The sequence below is a fragment of the Heloderma suspectum genome, chromosome 3 (assembly GCF_057233095.1).
Source record: "Heloderma suspectum isolate Gila_16-S chromosome 3, 16-S_ref, whole genome shotgun sequence".
Taxonomy (NCBI): Eukaryota; Metazoa; Chordata; class Lepidosauria; order Squamata; family Helodermatidae; genus Heloderma; species Heloderma suspectum.
The window spans coordinates 241,408,381-241,432,566 of NC_139460.1; the positions used below are offsets into that span (position 1 = coordinate 241,408,381).

Below are 24,186 nucleotides of genomic sequence, written 5' to 3' on the forward strand. Positions count from 1 at the left end.
AAGGACTACTTGCATAATCTTTTCAATCCATTGTTTTAGCATAGGGTGAAACACTAAATACTCTTCTGAGAGTTTTTACCCTTTTCAGGATTTTGTAATTCATAAGATAAATTATTCAGTAGTTACCTTTATGATAGTATGATGATGGATCATTTATCATTCTCCCCATTAAAGATCCTAAAAGATTTCAGCAAGTTCTCATTTAGATATTTTGGGCCTATTATACAAACTGTTGTGTAATAACAGGGAATTATATTGATTAGCTGAAAGTAACACCATTTAACAACAAGCAGTCCAGGATGTCTTGCCCCAACACACTTAGGGCGCAATTGCTGGCTGAGGCATGCTGAGAGTTGTAGGCCTTTTCTCTGTCTAAACATGCATAGGATTGCGCCCTTAGTAGATGGAATGTGTTCTGTTCTGCTGTATCCATAACATGGGTCTCTAATTCTCAATCTTCCCCATTCATTTTCTGCACCCAGTCAGTAAAAGGAAGCCATACATTCCCCTGCAGGAATATGATGAGGAATGTTTAAATTTCAATAGAAATAATGCAAATCAAAATGGTTGCTTTCAGTGTTTTGTTTTTTTAATTGCCTACAGATAATACAAAATAGTAATGAAAAGCAAGCCTTCCTAATCAAACTTCTTAACAGTGTCCTCATGAAAACTGCCTAGTTAGAATCCACAAACTCTTTCCCTAAATTTAATGGTATATACCACCTTATATTACAGCCTCGGATCCCAAGATCTACTTTAGATATGCCCAAGGACTTTGCATGTCCAAAGGATTTTTACTTTTGTTTTTCTCCTTTGAACAGCATACTGCCATGCCATATCATTAACTGCCTTTGAAAGTCCTCTACCTTTCAGAAGAGGTCTGCCATGTAGCAGGGCAGATGCTCTTTGAGAAACACAAGACCAGAGTTCACTTGGTTTTCAGTTCTAGTTACACAGTTCTTTAAATCCCAGTGTGTATTTATTTTGCTATATATTTACTCATTTTTAATTAGTAGATAAGCTAATTTCAAATATACACTCTGCATTGCCCTATTCTCTGGTAATTGAAAGGAGATCAATACAATGGGCAATCAAGTGAGATAAATACTCAACCATAATATACAAAGTCTTTCTTCAAACATTATTTCATGAAGTTACCTTTCCAGAAAAGCTAGTAATTTACAGAATTGCTTTGCTGCTTTAAAATATGAGAACACACATTTTGTTCATTCTATGGATTTGCTTACAGGATCTTTTGGAAACACCATGCATGCTCAAGGGTTTACTTATTCCTACAATCATGACGGCTAAATATGTTTGCTTAATGAAAGGTAGCTTGACAAGAGTCTATCTAACATATGGAAGTGTGTTGTACACAAATGTTGACCACCCTTACTATAAAATGCAGTATAAAAGAGTTTATCACTGAGCAGGTATTTTGGCGCAAGTTCTACAAAATGTTCCATCTTCATTGACCTGCTTTTCAGGTTTGGCAAAGCACAGTACCAGTAGTTAAATTTAAAGGGGCATGAAGGCATGGTATAATCTAGATTTTTTTTTCTGTGTAGCCCAGGAAGACACTGAAATGATTGAGAATGAAAATTTGGGGTGTTTCTTGGACCTGGTCTTGACCTTGAATGCTCTGGTCTCAGCTGTGTTCAGGAGTGCCTTTGCCCTGCCAAGGGTGATGCGCCAACTAAGTCCATTCCTGAAGAATGCACATCTGTCCAGGGTGACACATACCTTAGTTGCAGCACATCTGGATTCCTGCAATGCACTGTATATAGGGGTGCCTTTGAAGAGTGCTCAGAAACTGAAATTGATCCAGAATATGACAACTGCACTGTTAACATATAGAAGCATGTAACTCGCTTGTTGAAACTGGCTTCCTATTTCTGTGTAGGACCAATTCAGAGTGCTGGTGATGACTTTTAAATGCCCTGAATGGTTTGGGAATGGGAAATCTGAAGGACTGCCTTCTCCTGTGCATGCCTGCCTTCTTGTCTGCCTATTGAGATAATTGTCGGATGCCCTCCTGTGTGCCCCAACATCCCCAGAAATACTCTTTCTGGGGACAAGGAACAGGGCCTTTTTTGGTGTGGCTGCACCTAGGCATTGGAATTCCCTTCCAAGGGAAGGCCTTCTTGCCTTTTCTGTAATGGCCTTCTGCATAGTGGTAGAACTTTTCTTTTTAGAAAGCACTTGGGCTGTGAATTGCTGCTGTAATGAATATGGCTTTTATCTGTTGTTTTTTTTAATTTTACTATTATGCTGTTTTCTGTTGCTGTTTGCATGCTTTATTGTTATAAGGATTATTTTAAACTGTGAGTTTATTGTTTTATGTTGTTGCTAGTTACCTTGAGCTCCCCAGAGGAAAAGTGGGATATTTATATTTCAACTGAATGAAATTAAAGAAGTAAACTCTTCATCTCAGAGCCATTGAAGGGATCCTAGTGCACTGTCATCATTCCATTCCCATTCTGGATCTTACAGTACCATTTGAGCTTTATGTGCCCTTTCTGAGGGTTGGGTTCCTACTTTGATAGTATGCTATGAGATTATGAAGAGAGAGGATTTGAAGAAGTCAAGGGCATAATTTTTATATGGCACGATCAAGGTGCACGGTACTTTACAGACTAATAAACAAGAAGTCCGATCCCTGCCTATGGTGCTTACAATGTAATATGTCCTGTGATAAATAAATTTCAACTGGACATTAGTAGGACCTAATAGCAGTAAGACCTTCCTGTGATAATTAAATTACCAGTGCGTGTTAGTAGAATGTTGCCCTTTTGAGAACTGGGTAAGATGCATCTGTGTTGGTTATGTCATTAATATTGTACCTCTGCTAGTATTGTGGTAATGATGCAGTAGCTTTCCATCACGAGAAAAATGTCCGACATTCATTCATCTCCAGTACTTGCAACATTCCAAAGGAAGGCCTGGCTGTATGGTTCCCCAAACAGTAGAAGTCTGGAGTTTGGTTTCTGTTAAGAATTTATGGTAGCTGTTGGTGTGTTAACTTCTCAGTGCCTGTACTGTGTATGGATTCACTCTTGCAGTTCAATATGTAGCTGCAGGAGAGATGAATAATCTCACTTCAACTTTCTATAGCCTGATTTTTCTTTCTCCTTCGTTAGGTTCCTCTACCTGATTTTCTGCTCTCCACTGGGTTAGTATCTCTTTGAATGAGGGTTAAAAAGCAGCACTCCTGACTCTTGGCACAAGATTAAAGGAAGTTTGAAAGAACACAACAGGGCTATAGAAGCATTAACACATATGTATTTACATCAGAAAACAAGGAATGTTGCAGGCCATTAAAACAGCATCATACAACTCATGACAGGCCATGGGATGGTCAAGAAAGAAAATGCGATCCCTGTCAGTCCCATAGAGATCTTTAATCTGGTAGACTGCTTGTGCAGTTCAGAAGTCCTGCATTTTAATCTGCTGGGTTATGGTTTAGGGTATGGAACTCAAAAGATAAGAAGCCATAAATGTGTAGCATGCTCTTGATTATATAAAGATCTCCATTTACCTGCTTGAAGTAAGTTGTACTTCAAAAGACATACAGTGGTCTTAGGGTAGTTACATTGTGTTGTCCATTAAATATATACATCTAAAAGATCTTTTAAAGTTACCAGATACAATACCTTGAGTGGTTATGGTGTACATCTTTTGGATTCTAAAATGCACTTACTGATATGAATATCTGAAGTGATTCTATAGTGACGATCAGTGTGGTGCAGTGGATGTTACTGTTGGACTATGACCAGGGAGGAAAAAGGAAAGGTTCCTCCTGTGCAAGCACAGTCATTGCTGACTCCAAGAGGGACGCCGCTTTCGCTGGTGTTTTCATGGCAGACTGTAGCGGGGTGGTTTGCCATTGTCTTCCCCAGTCGTGACTACCTTTCCCCCAGCAAGGTGGGTACTCATTTTACCGACCTCGGAAGGATGGAAGGCTGAGTCGATTCAAATCCTCTCATAAGCCATGAAGCTTACTGGGTAACCTTGGGTCAGTCACTCTCTTTCAGCCTACCTTCTAGTAAAGAGCTGTTTTGAAGGTAAACAATGGATGGGTCATGGCAGTGGGGAGACCATAGATAAGGGTATAGAAGTGCAAAAAAACAATTCAGTTTGAGTGCCGCCCCCATCCCCTGCCTGCCCACCCACCATGTCTGGCGTTGGAGGTTTGGTGCGAAAATAAATGTTAAAGGCTTTTATATGAAAAAAGCAGTTTTAAAAAATCTTAATGATAAAACATTTGAATAAGTATGTACTAGTAATCAAGCCATGTAAATATACAGATAAGACTAACAAGAAACTCTCCTGAGCATTTGATAAGGCTTATCTAAAAAATTAAGGAAAATAAATGTATATATTAAAAGCCATATTACTGACCTTTTAAAATTAAGGCTAGATTAGAACGCTGTAATGTTTGTTCTTTGTTTTTGAAGCCAGCAGGTCACAAAATAGTAGCACAGTCATACCTTTCTCTGTAGTCTGTGTACTCTAGATGTCTCCATAGCAAGCATTGGAGGGGACCCTCAGAGGAAAGCCTCCCACCCCAAGGTGAAATTACAAGATACATGGAAAAAATGGGTTTGCAGTCTTATGAAAGGGAATGTAAACCATTTAGGTTTTGTAAAAAAAAAAAAAAATCAGGACAGGATGCTGTTCAAGGTGACTGTGATTAATAGGTTGAAATTGGAAAGTGGAAAAAATCCTGATATCGTTGCTAAGAATAGAATTTGCATTGTGGAGGAATTTCCTTTTGAGATGTTTACAGCTATAGAACAGACCGCAAAATTGAGACCCTTACTGAAGGGAACTTCCTACCCCAGCAGGACAAAATGACCTAAGTGGTCTGTTCCAGCTCTTGTTTCAGTGTTTCTGTTAAAACTGTTTTTATACAGAAGTTCACCTGGCAGTCATTGATACTTTTCCTAAGCTTGTGAAAAGCCACTGTATCCCTACAAGAACCAAGAATGCTTATATTTAAGATAGGTAACACACCTTAAAGCGTCTTTTAGAAGCCTGTTATTTTGTCTCTAGTGAGCTGTTCAATATTTTCAAGTCAACATGCTCCACATATAATAAGCTGTTTTCCCTTCCTTTTCTTGGGCAAAGCTTGTTAGTGTTCTCCAGAGAGCTAGTGAAAATTGAATAGTCCAGTGGTGTCTACTCTGCTGCAGAGAAAAGGAAATGAGAATTTCTACACTATCAGATTTCTCTCAAGAAGAGGTCAGTTTAACAGAAACAAAATTAATAGCATCTTCTTCAAAACGATAAGAAATCAGTCCATCCATCCATCCTTCATTTCTTTTGCATGTCCGCAGTTTCCTTTTTGTCTTTTTTTTAATGAAATCTGCTTATCCCTGTTCTTAAAGAATGTTAATGGGTTGCAAGGATGAAAAATGCACTTTGTACAGTTACTACCACAACTTATATAGAAAAATATTTGCATCTTGGTATATCAGATTTTGGATTTGCTACTACATAGTTAGATCATTGTAACAGCTGCATGGATGCAGGCTCCCAACAGATCACAGCTGATAATTTACCACAAATACAATCCAAGCCCTTTTATTCACTATGTGGAGTACTAGAGGTGTGAAATAAAATTTAGTCAAGGTGAGAATGTGCTAAATGTTTTTCTCTGCCACCTTTAATCCTTCTCCCCCCCCCCCCAGTATAAACTCTGAACTGGGAGCAACCTGACAGCTTAAATTATTGCTTCAAAGAGAATTTGCCACCTAAAATATCAAAAGTTTCTGAAGCAGGAGCTTACAGAAGGACCAGAATGTACCAGAAAGCTGGTATGTCGGGGGATGAAGAGGAAGGGAATGATGGCCCAGTTTGGCTATCACAAGTATACCATAGGGTTCCATGCTCCTCCCCATCTGTTGTCCCTCCGCTCATTAGGGATGTACACATTGTGTAAAATCCCTTCCGTCTGTGTTTCGCTGGTTGTCAGGTGCCTTTCGTTCCATTGTTCGCCCATCGACAGGATTGGATGTTTTTTAGTTTCTGAATTTGCACAAATTCATTTGTGCAAAAATGTGCAAATTCCCCCAAACTGCACATATTCATGCTTTAGCCTGTGGGGAAAATGTGCATTTTGGCCAGGTTTTTAAATTTTTGCTGTGTCAAAATTTGTGGAAAATTCCTGAAGGTTAGAAAAATAGTCCACAAGTCTGTGGAATCTACCTCACAGGGGGAAAGCTGGTCTACTGCAGAATCCATGGGTCAGATTCATAAAAATACAAACTCACTTGGTTCCGTTATGGTTCTCTGACATCTCTACCCCTCACCTTCATACATTCCCCCCTCTCTTCTGTGGTTAATAATAATTTATTACACCAGTTCAAACATTATGCTGAACCATAGATAATACTAGCTAGCAATGGGAGTGGGAAGGAGCACATGAGCCTTAGGGGTGGGGGGAAAGAGCACACAAGCACAGAGGCACTCCTAGGGATGTTAGAGAATTCTGCCACGGACTCCAGTGAGGCCGAATTCTTTAGAATCTGGCCCCCCGGAGTCCGTGGCGGAACAGAGCAATCCACCCTGCGGAATCCCCCTGGGATGGAGCCTACCTTTGTTGGCCGTCCACTGCCCCGTGAATGGCTGCCCCAGTCTGCGGCCTCCATTTCCATTCTACTTTAGCCGTGGTAGGCTACGGAAGTATTTATGTAGCCTATCACGGCAAAAGGCAGGGACGCAAATGGCGTAGCAGCCTCCATTTGCGTGCCTGCCTTTTGCCGTGATAGGCTACATAAATATATACGTAGCCTATCACGGCTGTTATGCTCAAAAGTCTACAAGCTAGGTTTCAGCAGTACGTGAACCAAGAACTACTGGAAGCACAAGCTGGGTTTCGCAGAGGCAGAGGAACTAGAGATCAAATCGCCAACATTCGCTGGATCATGGAGAAAGCAAGAGAATTCCAGAAAAATGTCTATTTCCGCTTCATTGACTATGCTAAAGCCTTTGATTGTGTGGATCACAACAAACTGTGGCCAATTCTTAAAGAGATGGGAGTACCAGACCACCTTACCTGTCTCCTGAGAAACCTGTACGAGGGTCAAGAAGCAACAGTAAGAACCAGACATGGAACAACCGATTGGTTCAAAATTCGGAAAGGAGTACGACAAGGCTGTATATTGTTGCCCTGCTTATTTAACTTATATGCCGAGTACATCATGAGAAACACCAGGTTGGATGAATCACAGGTCGGAATTAAGACTGCCGGGAGAATTCTCAACAACCTCAGATACGCAGATGATACCACCCTAATGGCAGAAAGCGAAGAGGATCTAAAGATCCTCTTGTTGAGGGTGAAAGTGGAGAATGCAAAAGCTGGTTTGAAACTCAACATTAAAAAAACTAAGATCATGGTATCTGGCTCCATCACTTCCTGGCATATAGAAGGGGAAGAAATGGAAGCAGTGACAGATTTTATTTTCTTGGGCTCCAAGATCACCACAGACGGTGACTGTAGCCATGAAATTAAAAGACGCTTGCTCCTTGGGAGGAAAGCTATGGCAAACCTAGACAGCATAGTAAGAAGCAGAGACATCACCTTGCTGACAAAGGTCCGTAAAATCAAAGCTATGTTTTTCCCAGTAGTAACATATGGCTGTGAGAGCTGGACTATAAGGAAGGCTGAGCGCCGAAGAATTGATGCATTCAAACTGTGGTGCTGGAGAAGACTCTTACGAGTCCCATGGACTGCATGGAGGTCAAATCAGTTAATCCTAAAGGAAATCAACCCTGACTGCTCATTGGAAGGACAGATACTGAAGCTGAAGCTCAAATATTTTGGCCATCTAACGTGAAGAGAAAAGTCACTGGAAAAGACCCTGATGCTGGGAAAGATTGAAGGCAAAAGGAGAAGGGGACAGCAGAGGATGAGATGGCTAGATAGCATCACCAATGCAATGAATATGAACTTGAGCATACTCCAGGAGAGAGCGGAGGACAGGAAGGCCTGGCGTGCTATGGTCCATGGGTTCACGAAGAGTCGGACATGACTTAACGACTGAACAACAACAACTATCACGGCTACCGCAGGGACACAAATGGTGTAGCGGCCGCCTTTTGTATCCCTGTGGTAGCCGTGATAGGCTACATAAATATATACGTAGCCTATCACGGCAAAAGGCAGGGACACAAATGGCGTAGCGGCTGCCATTTGCGTTCCTGCCTTTTGCCGTGATAGGCTACGTAAATATATATGTAGCCTATCACGGCTACCGCAGGGACGCAAATGGTGGCCACTACGGCGGCCGCAGCCCAGCAGCGGACAGAAGTCCGGCTGCGGGCGGCCCTGGCCGGTGGCTCCACGGGCTCCCCCCCCCCAGCGGACGGCCCCAGAGGAATGGGATAAGTAATCCATACACCCCTAGGCACTCCTACTTGGTTACCATGAGCAATATTATTAATACAATGGAAAAAATACTTGTTTTTCACTTTCACGTTCTTTAATTTTATTACAAAGGCTACATTCTCCATGGGAAGGAAATTCAAACCATCCCAGATATATAGGCTCTACAATATACCCTTGAGAATGAGCTGCATATCAGTAACATCTCATAGCAAGGAGTATGAAAGCTTGTTATATCTTTGTGATTGTTCTGAAGGATTGGGGTGAATTGAATTAGCTGGTCTTGTGAGGCTTACCTGTTCGAAATGGAGTATGTGCACCTTTATCAGTGTTTCTGCTGGACTTGGTAAAACACAATTTTAAAATCAATATTTTAAATAAGCACTGTAGCTGCGTTGTCTTACAATAACTAATATACAGAGATTCTTGTACACGATACTGAGGCACTGTACTGGAAAAAATTAAGGCTACGCTTCCCACATCACGACTAGTCAGAAATAAATATTTTACTTCTGACTGACACTTTGAACCAATGAAATATCCTAAACAATATTACCAAAACAAAAATAATTGACATTTTGCATTTTCCAGGCCCAAGTTAGGTGTGGCAAAGTTCTCGCCAAATGTAAGTTCTGGAATATTAATGGGAGCAGGGGCGGATGGGAATGTTTAGCTCTTTAGTCCCCTTCACTCACTCACACCTGCATTGTGTGAAGAGGGATGTCATACATACCGTGGGGCTACAGGCCACGCTGCTACCCTGCCCCTGAAGTTGCAAGGCACTGCTGGCCCCGACCCTCAACATCCATTCATCAGGTGTGGACCTCTACAAGGGACAGCCTTTGGAGGTGGGCTTTCCTGGCATCATGGAACTTCGATCTTGTAGGATTCCAGAACACACTGTAGACTGGGCCAATGCTCCAGTCCCATTCTATATGTGATTCCTTTTCACATGTTGTATGCATGAACCCTTCGTGGGTTCTGATTCAGCTCTGTGTAGTAAAGTCTAAACACAGTTTGTGAAAACAGAATAGCTAAACTTACTTGTAAAGTACTCCCTTGAGGATGGATAATGCCTATCTGTTTATATAATGAAATCAAGGGCAAGGCTCTGCTGTGGTACTGCTGTGATAGGATTCCATTGGTGTTCCCTTTCATGAAAAAGGCTGAATTTAATCAACCTTTAGACTGGCTCATTTTTTCTCATGGCGGGGCTGTCTTGCCTTAATGCATTGCTGTAGATAATTTGGGGTTATTTTGTTTATGTAATGTTAGGGCTCCTCTTTTAAGCAGCTGGCTGGAAACTGAGATGAAGGCTGCCTTAATTCACTTTTAATAAAAGATCAATGGGTTTATTGTGGAAAAATAAAACACAGATGTATGCTTTACCTGATAAAAGAATTAAATGTGTGTTTAACCTTTTCTGTTTGTTCTATGCTACTGGTACTTGACCTTCTTTGTTTTTTTGTAACTATTATCTTTCCTTGGAGCTTTTACTTTTCATATTGGGCTTAGTCTGTGAAAACAAACCCTGCTCACGTGCCTTCATCTCAAATACTCACCAAATCCCTCAGATTTTCCAGAATATTTAAAAAGTAAATCTTCAGACTTAAGTTTCATTAAAACCTTTGGCCTTGCCTTGGAACAGAAGTCTAGAGATACTTTTGATTGGTTTTAGCACAGAAACCTGAACACAAAGCAAGGCAGAGTGAGAATACTTCAATTAGAGAACCTTAAAGCAGAACTGTCAAACGTGCCTGCAGAAGTTTCCAATTAAAAATCCAGCCATGCTCTACATTGGTCTGAATGAATGTCATATGTACAGATTTTTCTTTCAGTGTATCTTTTGCAAGAGGGAACTAGTGACAAGTAAGGTTGGTTGAATTTCTTTTTGGCAGGAGGAGAAGAAAGGGGAACAAATGAAAGAAGAAATGGCCACTTATCTGACCTTGGCTATAATATGCCCCTTCATGGATCACTGCCTTGTTGTGGCGAAGGGGCTTGCTTAACTCAGTGAAGCCATAAGCTATGCCATGCAGGGCCACCCAAGACGGACAGGTCATGGCGGAGAGTTCTGACAAAATGTGGTCCACTGGAGAAGGAAATGGCAACCCACTCCAGTATTCTTGCCAAGGAAACCCCATGGAACATATCACAAGGCTAAAAGAGATGACGCCAGAAGATGAGCCCCTCAGGTCGGAAGGTGTCCAATATACTACTGGGGAAGAGCACAGGGTATTTCCAAGCAGCGCCAGAAAGAGTGAAGCGGCTGGGCCAAAGCCGAAAGGACACTCAGCTGTGGATGTGTCTGGTGGTGAAAAGAAAATCCGATGCTGTAAAGAACAATATTGTTTAGGAACCTGGAATGTAAGATCAATGAATCAAGGTAAGCTGGAGGTGGTCAAACATGAGAGGGCAAGATTGAACATTGACATCTTGGGAGTCAGCCAACTAAAATGGACAGGCATGGGCGAATTTAATTCAGGTGACCATCATATCTACTATTGTGGGCAAGAATCCCTTAGAAGAAATGGAGTAGCACTCATAGTCAACAAAAGGGTGGGAAAAGCAGTCCTGGGGTACAATCTCAAAAATGATAGAATGATCTCAGTATGAATCCAAGGCAAACCATTCAATATCACAGTAATTCAAGTCTATGCCCCAACCACTGATGCCGAAGAAGCTGAGGTTGATCGGTTCTATGAAGACCTACAACACCTTCTAGAACTAACACCAAAAAAAGATGTCCTCTTCATCATAGGGGATTGGAATGCTAAAGCAGGAAATCAAGAAATCATCGGGATAACAGGCAGGCATGGCCTTGGTGTACAAAATGAAGCAGGACAAAAGCTAATAGAGTTTTGCTAAGAGAACACGCTGATAATAGCAAACACTCTTTTCCAACAGCACAAGAGACGACTCTACACATGGACATCACCAGATGGTCAATATCGAAATCAGATTGATTATGTCCTTTGCAGCCAAAGATGGAGAAGCTCTATACAGTCAGTAAAAACAAGACCTGGAGCTGACTGTGGCTCAGATCATGAGCTGCTTCTTGCAAAATTTCGGCTTAAATTGAAGAACGTAGGGAAAACCACTAAACCATTCAGGTATGACCTAAATCATATCCCTTATGAATATACAGTGGAGGTGAGGAATAGATTTCAGGGATTAGACCTGATAGACAGTGCCTGAGGAACTATGGACGGAGGTCTGTAACATTGTTCAGGAGGCAGCAACTCAATCCATCCCAAAGAAAAAGAAATGCAAGAAAGCCAAGTGGCTGTCTGAGGAGGCTTTACAAGTAGCTGAGGAAAGAAGGGAAGCGAAAAGCAAGGGAGAAAGGGGAAGATATATCCAACTGAATGCAGATTTCCAGAGAATAGCAAGGAGAGACAAGAAGGCCTTCTTAATTGAACAATGCAAAGAAATCGAGGAAAACAACAGAATGGGAAAGACTAGAGATCTTTTCAAGAAAATTGGAGATCTCAAGGGAATGTTTTGTGCAAAGACGGGCATGATAAAGGACAAAGAAGGCAGGGACCTAACAGAAGCAGATAAGATTAAGAAGAGGAAAGAATACACAGAAGAACTATACAGGAAAGATCTGAATGTCCCTGATAGCCATGATAGTGCGGTCACTGAACTTGAGCCGGACATTCTAGAGAGTGAAGTCAAGTGGGCCTTAGGAAGCATAAGTAACAACAAAGCTAGTGGAGATGACAGTATTCCAGCTAAGCTATTTAAAATCCTAAAAGATGATGCTGTTAAAGTGCAGCGTTCAATATGCCAACAAATTTGGAACACTCAACAATGGCCGCAAGACTGGAAAAGGTCAGTTTACATTCCAATTCCAAAGAAGGGCAACGCCAAAAAGTGTTCAAACTACCGCACAATTGCGCTCATTTCACATGCCAGCAAGGTGATACTCAAAATCCTACAAGCTAGGCTTCAGCAGCATGCGAACTGAGAACTACCGGAAGTACAAGCTGGGTTTCGCAGAGGCAGAGGAACTAGAGATCAAATCGCCAACATTCGCTGCATCATGGAGAAAGCAAGAGAATTCCAGAAAAACGTCTATTTCTGCTTCATTGACTACGCTAAAGCCTTTGATTGTGTGGATCACAACAAACTGTGGCCAATTCTTAAAGTGATGGGAGTACCAGACCACCTTACCTGTCTCCTGAGAAACCTGTATGAGGGTCAAGAAACAACAGTAAGAACCAGACATGGAACAACCGAGTGGTTCAAAATTGGGAAAGGAGTACGACAAGGCTGCATATTGTCACCCTGCTTATTTAACTTATATGCAGAGTACATCATGAGAAATGCCGGGTTGGATGAATCAGAGGTTGGAATTAAGATTGCTGGGAGAATTATCAACAACCTCCGATATGCAGACGATACCACCCTAATGGCAGAAAGCGAAGAGGATCTCAAGAGCCTCTTGTTGAGGGTGAAAGAGGAGAGTGCAAAAGCTGGTTTGAAACTCAACATTAAAAAAACTAAGATCATGGCATCTGGCCCCATCACTTCCTGGCGTATAGAAGGGGAAGAAATGGAAGCTGTGACAGATTTTACTTTCTTGGGCTCCAAGATCACCACAGACGGTGACTGTAGCCATGAAATTAAAAGACGCTTGCTCCTTGGAAGGAAAGTTATGACAAACCTAGACAGCATAGTAAGAAGCAGAGACATCACCTTGCTGACAAAGGTCCGTCTAATCAAAGCTATGGTTTTCCCAGTAGTAATGTATGGCTGTGAGAGCTGGACTATAAGGAACGCTGAGCACCGAAGAATTAATGCTTTCGAACTGTGGTGCTGGAGAAGACTCTTACGAGTCCCCTGGACTGCAAGGAGGTCAAATCAGTCCATCCTAAAGGAAATCAACCCTGAGTACTCATTGGAAGGACAGATACTGAAGCTGAAGCTCAAATATTTTGGCCACCTAATGCGAAGAGAAAACTCTCTGGAAAAGACCCTGATGCTGGGAAAGACTGAAGGCAAAAGGAGAAGGGGACGGCAGAGGATGAGATGGCTAGATAGCATCACGGATGCAATGAATATGAACTTGAGCATGCTCCGGGAGAGAGCGCAGGACAGGAAGGCCTGGCATGCTATGGTCCATGGGGTCACGAAGAGTCAGACATGACTGAACAACAACAAAACTACAATGGACTAGTGTCATGGTTAGTGGTTGTGGCTTGTGTACACATTGGGTACTGTGCAATCCAAACTGCAGATCCTTCCAGGGTTTCCATCCGGAATGTATTATTTCCCTTGGATACACTTCCCTACTTTTCCTCTCATATTGAGTGTATGTGATGAAATGCTGAAACAAGAAATAATTGTGCAAATACTTAGGATACTTAAGACAGCCCTCTAGGAGGGGAGCTACTTTATGGTGGGATACCCCATGAATAGTGGGAGACACATTATGCCAAATAAGCATGTAGTTGTATTATTATTTGGGACTACTATTTGGAACAAAGGTGTTCTGTTGTCATTTTTCTGTTCATTACAGGGGAAAAGCCCAGCCCCTGTTAAGTCTTAGCACATAATGAGCTTCTCCTCTAGGCAAGTGTAGGATTGATATTTTCATGTGTCACTATGAATCTCCTTAAGCTGGGTATACATGGGCTTGGGAGTCTAACATAAGCAGGATTTTTCTAACAGTCATCACATACTGAAGTTGTTGCGAGAATAGACCCTGAACTGGTTCGTACAACACGACAGCCCACCATAGTTTAATTTACCAGCATGGGCCTGTTGTGTTATACCGGGAGCCCACGGGCACCATTTTTACATGACACCCACAGGCACCTGACTTGCTGTTGCTTTTCATGTTGTGCAAACCCAGGGGGCAGGGGTTGTTTGAGGGTTATTCAATCCTAAAATAACCTTTGGCTTGTTTAAATTAATGCACAGTGGGCTGTCATGACATGTGAATGGGCCCCCTGAGTGGAGAGTACTGCTTTATGCTCTCATGAGGGGATGGAATGAAGAATGGGTAGACCATTATGAGGATGAGTCATAGCAAACCCGAGGCTCACATAATCCCACCCCCCTCCTCTGTTATGCCCATGAGAAGGAGTTTGGAAGCTTTTGCTTCTCTCTGATACCTGCAGTTCATTGTGATGTCCAAATCCATTGTGATGTCCAAAGCTGTGGCTTATAAACTTGGCTTGTTTCAACAACCATTGTCAAGATTAACCACAGTTTGTCTGGGTTTAGATATCACAATAAAATGTTAATTAGAAACAGATACAAAAGCTCCCAAATTCTTCATGACCATGTGGAGGGGTGAGTGCGTGAACTGGAAGTTTGTTGCAGCTCATCTTCATAACACCAAAACATGGTTTAGTGTTGTTTGCAGGTGCAGCCAATATGTAAAGTCACCACTGGTGACTTGAATCTAGCTTAAAACACATTCTTATGCCATATACAAAATGGAGTGCTTGGTGATGGGATAAAAGAGTAAGAATAGTGGAGTAATTTATCACTGAATATTCTGTTTAATGAAATAATGAACTGTCAAAGTTTAGTATGTTAGAGATTCTGTATATATCAATATAAAAAGTTCATAAGGTGATGGTTTTCTCATTTTTTTTCATGTACATGCTGATGATGAATCAAAGACATATGTTAGATTATTGTTTAATACATCTGTGTGTGAAAGTATCCAGCTCGACACGGCAAAAGTTAAATGAAAACTGAAAGAAAGTAAACAAGATTTGTCCTTAATGCAGATTTTTGTTAATTAAATTTACTTGTCTTAATCCAGGAGTTTCAACATCAGGAGTCTTTTGTGCTTGCAGCTGCATCTGATACACTGTACCTGCGCCCAGTGTGTGGCTGCTGTGAAAAAGACAAATTCCATGTTAGGCATAACTAGGGAAGGAATCGAAGGGAAAAATTCCAAGATCATACTCCCCTTGTACAAATCTATGATGTGACCACGCTTAGAATACTGTGTATAGTTCTGGTCACCACACCTAAAAAGATATTGTAGAGTTCAAAAAGGGCAACTAAAATGTTCAAAGGGCTGGAGCAATTTCCCAGTGAGAAAAGGTTACAACATCTGGGATTGTTTAGCTTAGAAAAGAGGTGATAAAAATGAGACATGATAGAAGTGTACAAAATTATGCATGGTGTGGAGAAAGTGGATAGGGAGAAGTCTTTCTCCCTCTATCATAATACTAGAACCCGGGGTCATCCCATGAAGCTAATTAGTGGGAGATTCAGGACACATAAAAGGAAGTATTTCCTCACACAGCACATAGTTAAACTATGGAACTCACCTCCAGAAGATGTAGTGATGCCCACCAATTTGGATGTCTTTTAAAGGGGATTGGACAAATTCTTGGAGGATAAGTCTATCAATGGCTGCTAGTTCTGATGGCTATATGCTACCTCCAGTATCAGAGGCAGTATGCCTGTATGCACCAGTTGCTGGGGAACATGGGCAGGAGGCTGGTGTTGGACCTATGTCCTTTTTGTGGGTTTCATGTGGGCAGGTGGTTGGACACTGTGGGAACAGAATGCTGGACTAGACGGACCCTTGGTCTGATCTAGCACGGTTCTTCTTATGTTCTTATGATGCTAAAGTACAGGGTTGAATGTGCAGTTAGACATGTATTTTTGCCATTGTTAGCTGTGGCCAGTGTTTCTCCAAAAAACAACCTTTCACTAGAGGGGTGAACTGGACATGGTTTAGAAATATGTTCTGCACACAAATTGTCTTCTCTGGATTTGCGTGACTGACCTGATTGTAGTACAAAAGAAGGGCTGTTTCACATTTTCCTATACAGAGAATCATTTTTAGGATGTTTAATTTAACATCAACGTGGTGAGTTTTGTGGGGAATCCATGACCTGAAACAATCAGGCAGCCTTTATGGTAAACTGTGTATTTACATGTGGACATATAGAAAAAGTTTAGTATGTTAAGAAGCTTTAAGTTTAAAGAAGGGATTACGGTTTCCTTTGGGGAATGATATTCGTATATCAATGGGGGTGCCAGTTTCATTGACTCCGCAAATAATCCTCTAAGTGTGACCAGGAAGTTGGGTTGCACTCTAACATTAAACAGCATTATATACTTGCTAAGTATTTCTATTGTGATGTAAGTGTCCCAAGATCTCTCAGCATTTGTATTCCTTTTTAGAATAACTTCTATTTCTATTTTAAACACCTTTCAGCCAGAAACTTCACCTTTATGATTAAGACAGGTGAAGTAAAATTATACATTTGTTTGTTCTCAAATACATTAAATTTAACAGCAAGTTAAAGGCTGTTCTGTTCGAAAGATTTTTGAGCTATTTGCTTAAAAGAAAACGCTGTCAGATGAATTAATTTTAATGTGCTGTGTGTGTCAGTGCTTGTACCTATTCAGCAAAATGGGATTCAAAATAGGTACAATGCTTGTACCAATTCAGCAAAACTATCCGTGATCAAGAAAATTAATGATGAAACCATAATGCTAATCTTTAAAATAAAAAAGGTGGGGGAGGAGGGACATCAACTGAAAAGTCATACGTATATGTTGGAGAAATTGTGTGTCTGTCATTGTGTGTTGTGGCTGGATTATATTGTTTAGGATTTTCTGTCACTACTGCAGATGATCTGGAGCAAAAAACATTTGGAGTTGTTTGGGTTCGACCTTTTAAAATTGGCATGCTATTTCTTTCTCCTCTTTTTCTAGGGCCAGTATAGACCTTCTGAGTTATTGTGTCCAGAGACATATGTCTGGGTACCCATTGAGCAGTGCCTGCCTTCCCTTGAGCATTCAAAATATTCTCGTTTCAATCAGGACTTAAAAGCAGGTTGGTATATAATTTTTGTTTGCTGGCTCCTACTAGTATAATGTAGGTTGAGTCTATTTCACTATAAATAGTGTTTATATACCCACTCCAATTCTAAGTCATCCTACAAACCCAGTGTTCCAGTTCATAGATTCACCAGAGACTAGTGTTGGAATGGTGATAGCCCCCCCCCCCCCCGACGTTCACAGATAATTTCCCATATGAACTGATCCCTCCATGGAAATACACCTTGCAGTAATTTTTATCTCCCAAATTGCACAAACTGTCATCTGCATAATGTTGCATTGCTGTGAAAGGGTAGGCACCATTGGAGCTTGTGCGCGGACGTAGGAGGCAGAAGACTCTGTCACTCTGCCATTACACTATTTCAGCATTTATCCCTGCCGACTATATAAGCCCAGTCACAATCTTACAGTATCAAACAATGCCAATGCTATATGAAAGGCCATATTTGTTCCATACAAGGTTTGTTTTTAAATTTGAGACCTTTTTAGGCACTGTCCTTTGGACAAAACCTTAATTTCTGTGTGTCAACTGTTTTCTATATATAAAACTAAATGGTTCTTCATGCAAACATGAAAGATGCTTGCTTGGCTCTGAAGAATTTATCCATTAAATATAAATGGATAAATAAATAAATAAATAAATAAAGATATGAATTTGCTGTGCTGCCTAGAGTCAATCAAAGAATTGTATATCATGAAATTTGCCTTGAGTAGCACCAGTCTCGGGAGCGATTTTACTTCCATTGACATGTAAAATCTGAATCTATTCTGAAATGAAAATAATGGCAGCACAGTAGTACAGAACTTGAGAAGACATTACAGGAAGTGTAGAAGGTATCATAAACTGGAAAACGGATGAATGGGTTCAAGATAAGAAATTGTTCAACTTGCCCTTGCCTAAGAAAAGAGAAAGAAGTTGTGCTGCTTTTAATAAATGGTCTATAGAATACTGGCAGAATGAGCAAAGCGCCAAAGATGGTAGCATTATTGGGGGGGGGGGGGCAACACTAGCCTAAAGACTATGAAATCTCATAAGTATACCTATCTGAAATGATAAACTTTAAAAATCTGCACCTCCATTCATACTGGATACATCAGCTGAGACACAATCTGAATTCAGACCTGTGTCCTGTGGTTTAAGGAAATTAAAACATAGCTACATGCTGAACAGCAGAAGGCCTGCTGTGAGCTACAGTCATTTGAGGTTTGTGTAGCTGCTGGCTTTAAGGAAGCAGTGCTCCATTCCAGGGCCAGTTTCCTGCAGAACACCTCCTTACAGTTGTCAGTAAAATAAGCTCTTTAATTAAAATACAGTGAGTATAAACATCATGTCAGACAGACAATGGTATGTTCTGTTTCAAATGAACTGGTTATCCATAACAAGGCCTGTAGGTATCATACTGTAATAGTTCATAATTTAGCACAATAGACTTCTCAGTTTATAAAGTATTAGCCAGAGCTCAGCAGCTAAGAGGAGGGAGTTTATGTTTTTCTTGCATCTATAGCTGTGAACTACCACTAGAAGTCTTCAACTTGTCTTAAATTTTCTACAGCAAGAAAATATTTCAAAAATAATTATTTTTTTCATCACACTACCAGAGGGGGGTTGGATAGAGGAGCTACTTATTCTATTGGCTGTACTTGTTGGCTATCCTCTGAAATGTACGTTGATCTTCTTTATTTTTCCTCATCCAAAGTGATACTTTTAATATGAGTTCTTCAGGCCACCCCATAAGTCATTCCTCCAGAATGGTGTGTTGGGATGTATGTTTCATTATAGTTGCAACTGATGAACATTCTTTTCGTGTAATGGGTTTAAACTGTACAGTTTTCCATTCTCAGTGTTTAAAAACGTATTTTGAACAGCCAACTAAAGAATGCTAAAAACCAAGCTACCAGTAAAGAAAGAGAAATTCTTCAGCATAGCTGGTGCACATAATTCATAATTCGCTCTACTTCCAGTTCAAACCTTATCTTGCTCATGCAAATATAGTCAAAACAGCATCATCCACACAATGGAGGTATCTGCTGACCTGCGGGGTAACCTGAGATTTGCAGGAGTACAGAAACATCTTTAGGAAAAAAACCTAAGGCAGGGTTGGGGAACTTTGGGAGGTCTGCGGGCCATTCCCACCCCTGGATTCTGCCGGTGGGTGCCGAAACCAGGACATGGGGGGCAGTTAGAATTACAATTTTATTTTTTTAAATAATGCATCCAGAGCTGCTACAGAGCACCCAAAGGGTCAAAATTAGCTTAATGGGGGGTGGGAACAGCCCAACGAAGGCTCAGTCGCCACAGAATGCGGACTTGTTTGAGAGGGGGAAAAAACTGCAAACCGAGTAGATGGGAGATTGGAATGGTATGGCTCGAAAAGGAGGATGAAGGAAGACAAGACACACATACGCGCGCACACGCACACACACACACCATCTCTCTCTCTCTCTCTCTCTCTCTCTCTCTCTCTCTCTCTCTCAATATCAATCACAGGGAGAACCCTGTCAATGCTTGGATAGGTTATTTCCTGGTTCACATACCACAAGCATTTCTCTCTCTCTGTCTCTCTCTGTCTCTCTGCTTGGTAGTAAAAATACAGTAATAAGACTAAGTAAGTAACAATTGCTTGGCCTTTCATGATACCCCAAATTAACTGTCAGAGGCAGCTACCTCACTCTGCCTAATGGTAGGACCAACCCTGAGGCATTCGGAGACAGGCGTTTGAGATTCTTCTATGTCATTTGGATATGCCATCCTTCCTGTACCAGTTCCAGTAAGAGAACTTACATTTGGACTTCCTACTTCTAATAATGTGCTGTAACTATGTAGAGAGCTTGGCGAACAAAGACTTTTCAGCTAGATTAATCTGTTCCCTTTAAGGCTAAGGTGAAGGAGCCTAACCTTTACTCTGTAATTCTAGGTGTGAAAACAGTTTTATATATGAAAAGGACCATTGTCTGACCTTTCAGTGAGCCCAATAAGACTATGGTAGAACTGGAAAGCCTGAGTTCATGGATTTCAGGAAACTGATAAAATACTGTGGATCTCTTTGTTGTCTATTTTGCTTCTGCTAAAAGCAGGCAATAGAGATTGCTTCCCAAAGGTTTCTTGCATCTGAGGTTTATTCACTTATGAATGTTAGGGGTGAGATTGATGAAGCTTTTTTCAGTAGTGTACAGATCATAAAAATATCAACATCAAACCTAAAAGCCAACAATAAAACCATAAAAAGATCAACAGTCAAGCAGCATTAAACAAAGCAGCATTAAACAAATTCACGAAAGCACAGTAAAACAGAATTGCCTCCAGAAAGTCATGAGTGATGCAGATGCATGAACAGGCCATAGAATGGTGTTCCAGATTTCTGGAGCTGGGACAGACAAGGCCTTGCTGCTTGTGAAAGCTAGTCTGGTTTCTCTGTAAGTTGAAACTTGAAGCAAGGCCTTCTTAGCTGATCTTAAGCTTTGGGGAAGGTGTTCCCTGAGCTAACACTTGCAGGTTTAGAGGCAGTATACTATTGAATACCAGTTACTGGAGAGCATCAGTGGGGTAAGGACTGTCAGCTTATCCCCCTGTTTGCTAGCTATCTGGAGGCATCTAACTGGTCACTGTGGATGCTGAACTAGATCCCAGAGAGTTATTACATTGTGATGTTCTTGAACTTTTAAATTTACATTAGATGCAGTAGAAGGAGAGATTCATTGCAGTCTCAACCATCTGCAAAAACCGCAACAAACCTCAGTCATTCATATCTTCAAGATGAAAAAGAATCACCACACAAAGATATTCAATTCTTTGAAGATTGTGTAGCCATGATATAAGGCTTTAAAGTATGATCTACTGCCATAATGCTGAAATGCTGAAACAAGTCAATATGATCCACTGAATAAACTATTCTGTGGGATTTCAGAAGACATAGGAAGCCCTAATTTTATGATTTCCATTTTATTTTTCTCTTCTCCATAAAAAGATAAATGTCATTTGGTAGTTTAGAGAAGGAATATATAGAGCTCTGTGTGTATATAGTCAAATATAAGCTCAAGATACATGCTGTTACCCAGAGAGCTTCAGCTATCGGGAGGTATAGAAATCAATAAATATACTTGTTGAAGTCAGCAGCAAAACCTCCATGTATTTTAATGGGGCTGGATTGTAACCCAAATGACTTAAGAATACATTGCTTTTCAGTAGGACACTTGTAGATTTATTTCTGATACAGGATGGTTGGATGAACAATGTTAGTGTGTAATGCTTGTTTCCTTGTGATGAGTGTGTATAGGAAGCAGACATTCAATGAAAGAAATAAAAGCTGTAAAACAGGCTTATGTCTCTACAGTTACCATGGCTAAAGGTTCTTGCTCTACATGTTACAAAGGGGGAAATTGTGTTGATTATTCCCAGCAATCGCTTCAGCTTTTAACATTTTGGAGCTTGCATCTGTTTTTAATTAACTTTATAAACACTTGAAGGCAATTGAAGTTCATAATCCAGCATGATCCTTGATCATAAAATATGTTTAAACAGTAGAGATAGTGCTAATGAGCTGAATCCAAACAAATTTGTCAACTCCACTTCTAGTATGTGAAGGAAAATGCTAATAGGTAGGTGAAATTTTGAGTCACTGACCTTGTTAAATAATTTTAGCTATGCTGTAAGATTTAGCAGACAGAAAAGAACATCATTATCTAAACAATGAATGTCTGTTCTTCAAGCACAAATATGTTAATGTTTGTTAATAGCTGGTCTTCCTCTAAATAAAATGAGTGTGAGAGTGTATGTGTGTGTGTGTAAAAGTAAATATGTTATAGTAACTTCATAAGATTTCAAATTCCTGCCAGCTTCTCTTCCTGGATCTACTTTGAAAAAAAAAATCACATGGAAACCAGCATCAGCGTAATGTGTTCAATGTGTATGCTTTCACAGGAATTGCTTCTAAAGCATTTCTTGGGAAACAAAGTATGTAGAAAGGTCTAAAGATCACTTTAAAATTACAGAGCTGTACATTCCACCAGGATGAAAGATGACTGACTGATTTCAGCCTAATGCTTCTAATGTGTATGCCTGCACAGGGATAATTGTAAGGCATTCTTATAGATACTTTGTGCTTTTGTGGGAAGGAGGTCCCTGTGACTTCCTATAGTTGGCTCAGCGCTGGGTTGACATGAATCTGGTAATCTGCTACCATAAGTATTATGGAGTCAGCATGTGAAACAGCTTGTCTCTTGGCACTGGTAGCAGGCTGGCCCTGCTGCTGGCAGAAGAGCAATCATCAATTTTGTTCCATTGGTGTGGTTCAGTTGTGCTTTTTATGAGGGTAGTTGCTGAAGACAGCGAACTGTGTTCCAGTTTGTGTTTAAGTTCAGGAACTGCAGATTTGGTAAATTCACACTGAAACATGAACCAAATGAATTTCTCTCCCATTCCTAGTCCTTTTACTGTATTGACATGGTTATTCCATGCAGGGGAAGTTGTGCTATTCTCTGTGCTCGCTTTAAGCCAATAATAGGGCTCACCAAATCTAATAGGCAGTGCTTGGGGTGGCAGAATTCCAGAAGTCCCATTCTAAGAGAATACAGTAGGAGGGACACAATCTTATCCTTGTCCAGTTCCTTGGGGCAACATGATCTGAGATGGAGAGGCAAGTGCCCCTATTGTCTTTATTGCAACACCTTTCCCCCTATTTCACACAAGAGGATGGAGCCAAGATGCCTTTCCTTTATTCTGGTAACTTGTCTAGATTAAGCTGTCATTAGGAAAGCTGCCAAGGTGGAAACACAATCTCTCCACCTCATCCAATGTATACAAAACGGAGGGTGTTGGTGGTGGTATCCTTAGTCCAGAGCAGTAAAATAGCTTCAGCCAGGTGAAATCCACAGAGCAAGTGGATTTCATCCAGATTTAGTCATGTGAGACTGGGCTGGTGGAAGCAGACATTCCCACCCAATTTTTGGGCATCCCCCACTTCTCCAGGCACCATAGCCTGTCCCATTCTGGAGGTTTACCCAGTCTTCTATATAGCCTTTTTAAGGGGCTGGAGGGACTGTGGTGGGAAGGGGCAGGAAGAGGCAGAGAAGTCAGCTTCTGCAAGCCCAGTTGAAGTGCACCTAAATCTGGATCCAAACCAAAGTCAAAGGGAAGTGTGATGTGATAAGGATGGGGGGGCGGGGGGAACCAATGCCAGCTTATTGAAGCCAGCCAATCCTGCTCAGTTTTCCAGGCATAGGTTTTATATCCAGCAGCAATGCAAAGTCATGACAGATCCATGGAACTGGGTTACCAGTCTTGCAGAAATACTTGAAAGGATTATGTAGACAAAATAGATTTTTAACTTGCCTAAATTAATTCAACCTTAAGCTTTCATGGAAGCTTCTGATGCAGTTGTTGGAGAGTAGGACTGCTGTAAAACTTGGTTTTTTAAGATGTTTGAGAAGCTGTTGAAGGAGAAATGCACCACTTCATTTTCAAGTCCTGTACTTTGTCTGAAGACTAGAAGGCTTTTCATTCCAAAAACTGGACAAAAGTGACTCTTCTGGGGAATAACCCTTTCTCAGATGTTTGATAGGGAGTGGAGAAAGGCAATGCAATATATTTGCCACTTGAGAACATTACCTGGCATGCTTGCAACTGCAGAGGGAAGGAGGCCATATCTCCATAATTGCACACAAGCAGTTCATCACATCAGTTGCGAGGTTCCTTTCAAAATAATCACTGCGTCCCTAATTGGACGGAGACCACTTGTTTTTGCATTATGGCGTGCATCATAGTGGCCACTATGGTGAGGTGTCAACATATAAAACTTTGTAAATTTGATATTGGTGGGTCCAATGGTGTTTTCTTGAATAGAAATGTTAGTTCCATGGTTGTTATAATTGAGATATGTGTCTCGCTCATTTGTCACGACAGTTCCTTCTTTAAACAGCAGCAGAGCCCATTTGGTTCTTATGTTTCGTTAAAACCAGTTAATTACATC

At 40.9% G+C, this 24,186-nt stretch overlaps 1 protein-coding gene across 19 annotated transcripts in view; it reads left to right on the top strand.

The window, feature by feature from the left end:
* ATE1 (arginyltransferase 1) overlaps positions 1 to 24,186 on the top strand; it is a 102,928-nt gene that overhangs the window by 73,983 nt on the left and 4,759 nt on the right. For 17 of the 19 annotated variants that reach the window (XR_014789457.1, XM_084846034.1, XM_084846035.1 and 14 more), the window contains one exon: positions 17,096 to 17,216. The exons of 1 other annotated variant lie outside the window; for it this stretch is intronic. Coding sequence is in view for 17 of the 18 variants with exons in the window: in XM_084846034.1 (XP_084702160.1) it covers positions 17,096 to 17,216 (121 nt within the window). In the remaining variant the exon portion in view is untranslated. Of the gene's footprint in view, positions 1 to 3,140; positions 3,285 to 17,095; positions 17,217 to 24,186 lie in introns of those variants that run through there. One more of the 19 variants, XM_084846036.1, reaches the window with a different exon arrangement.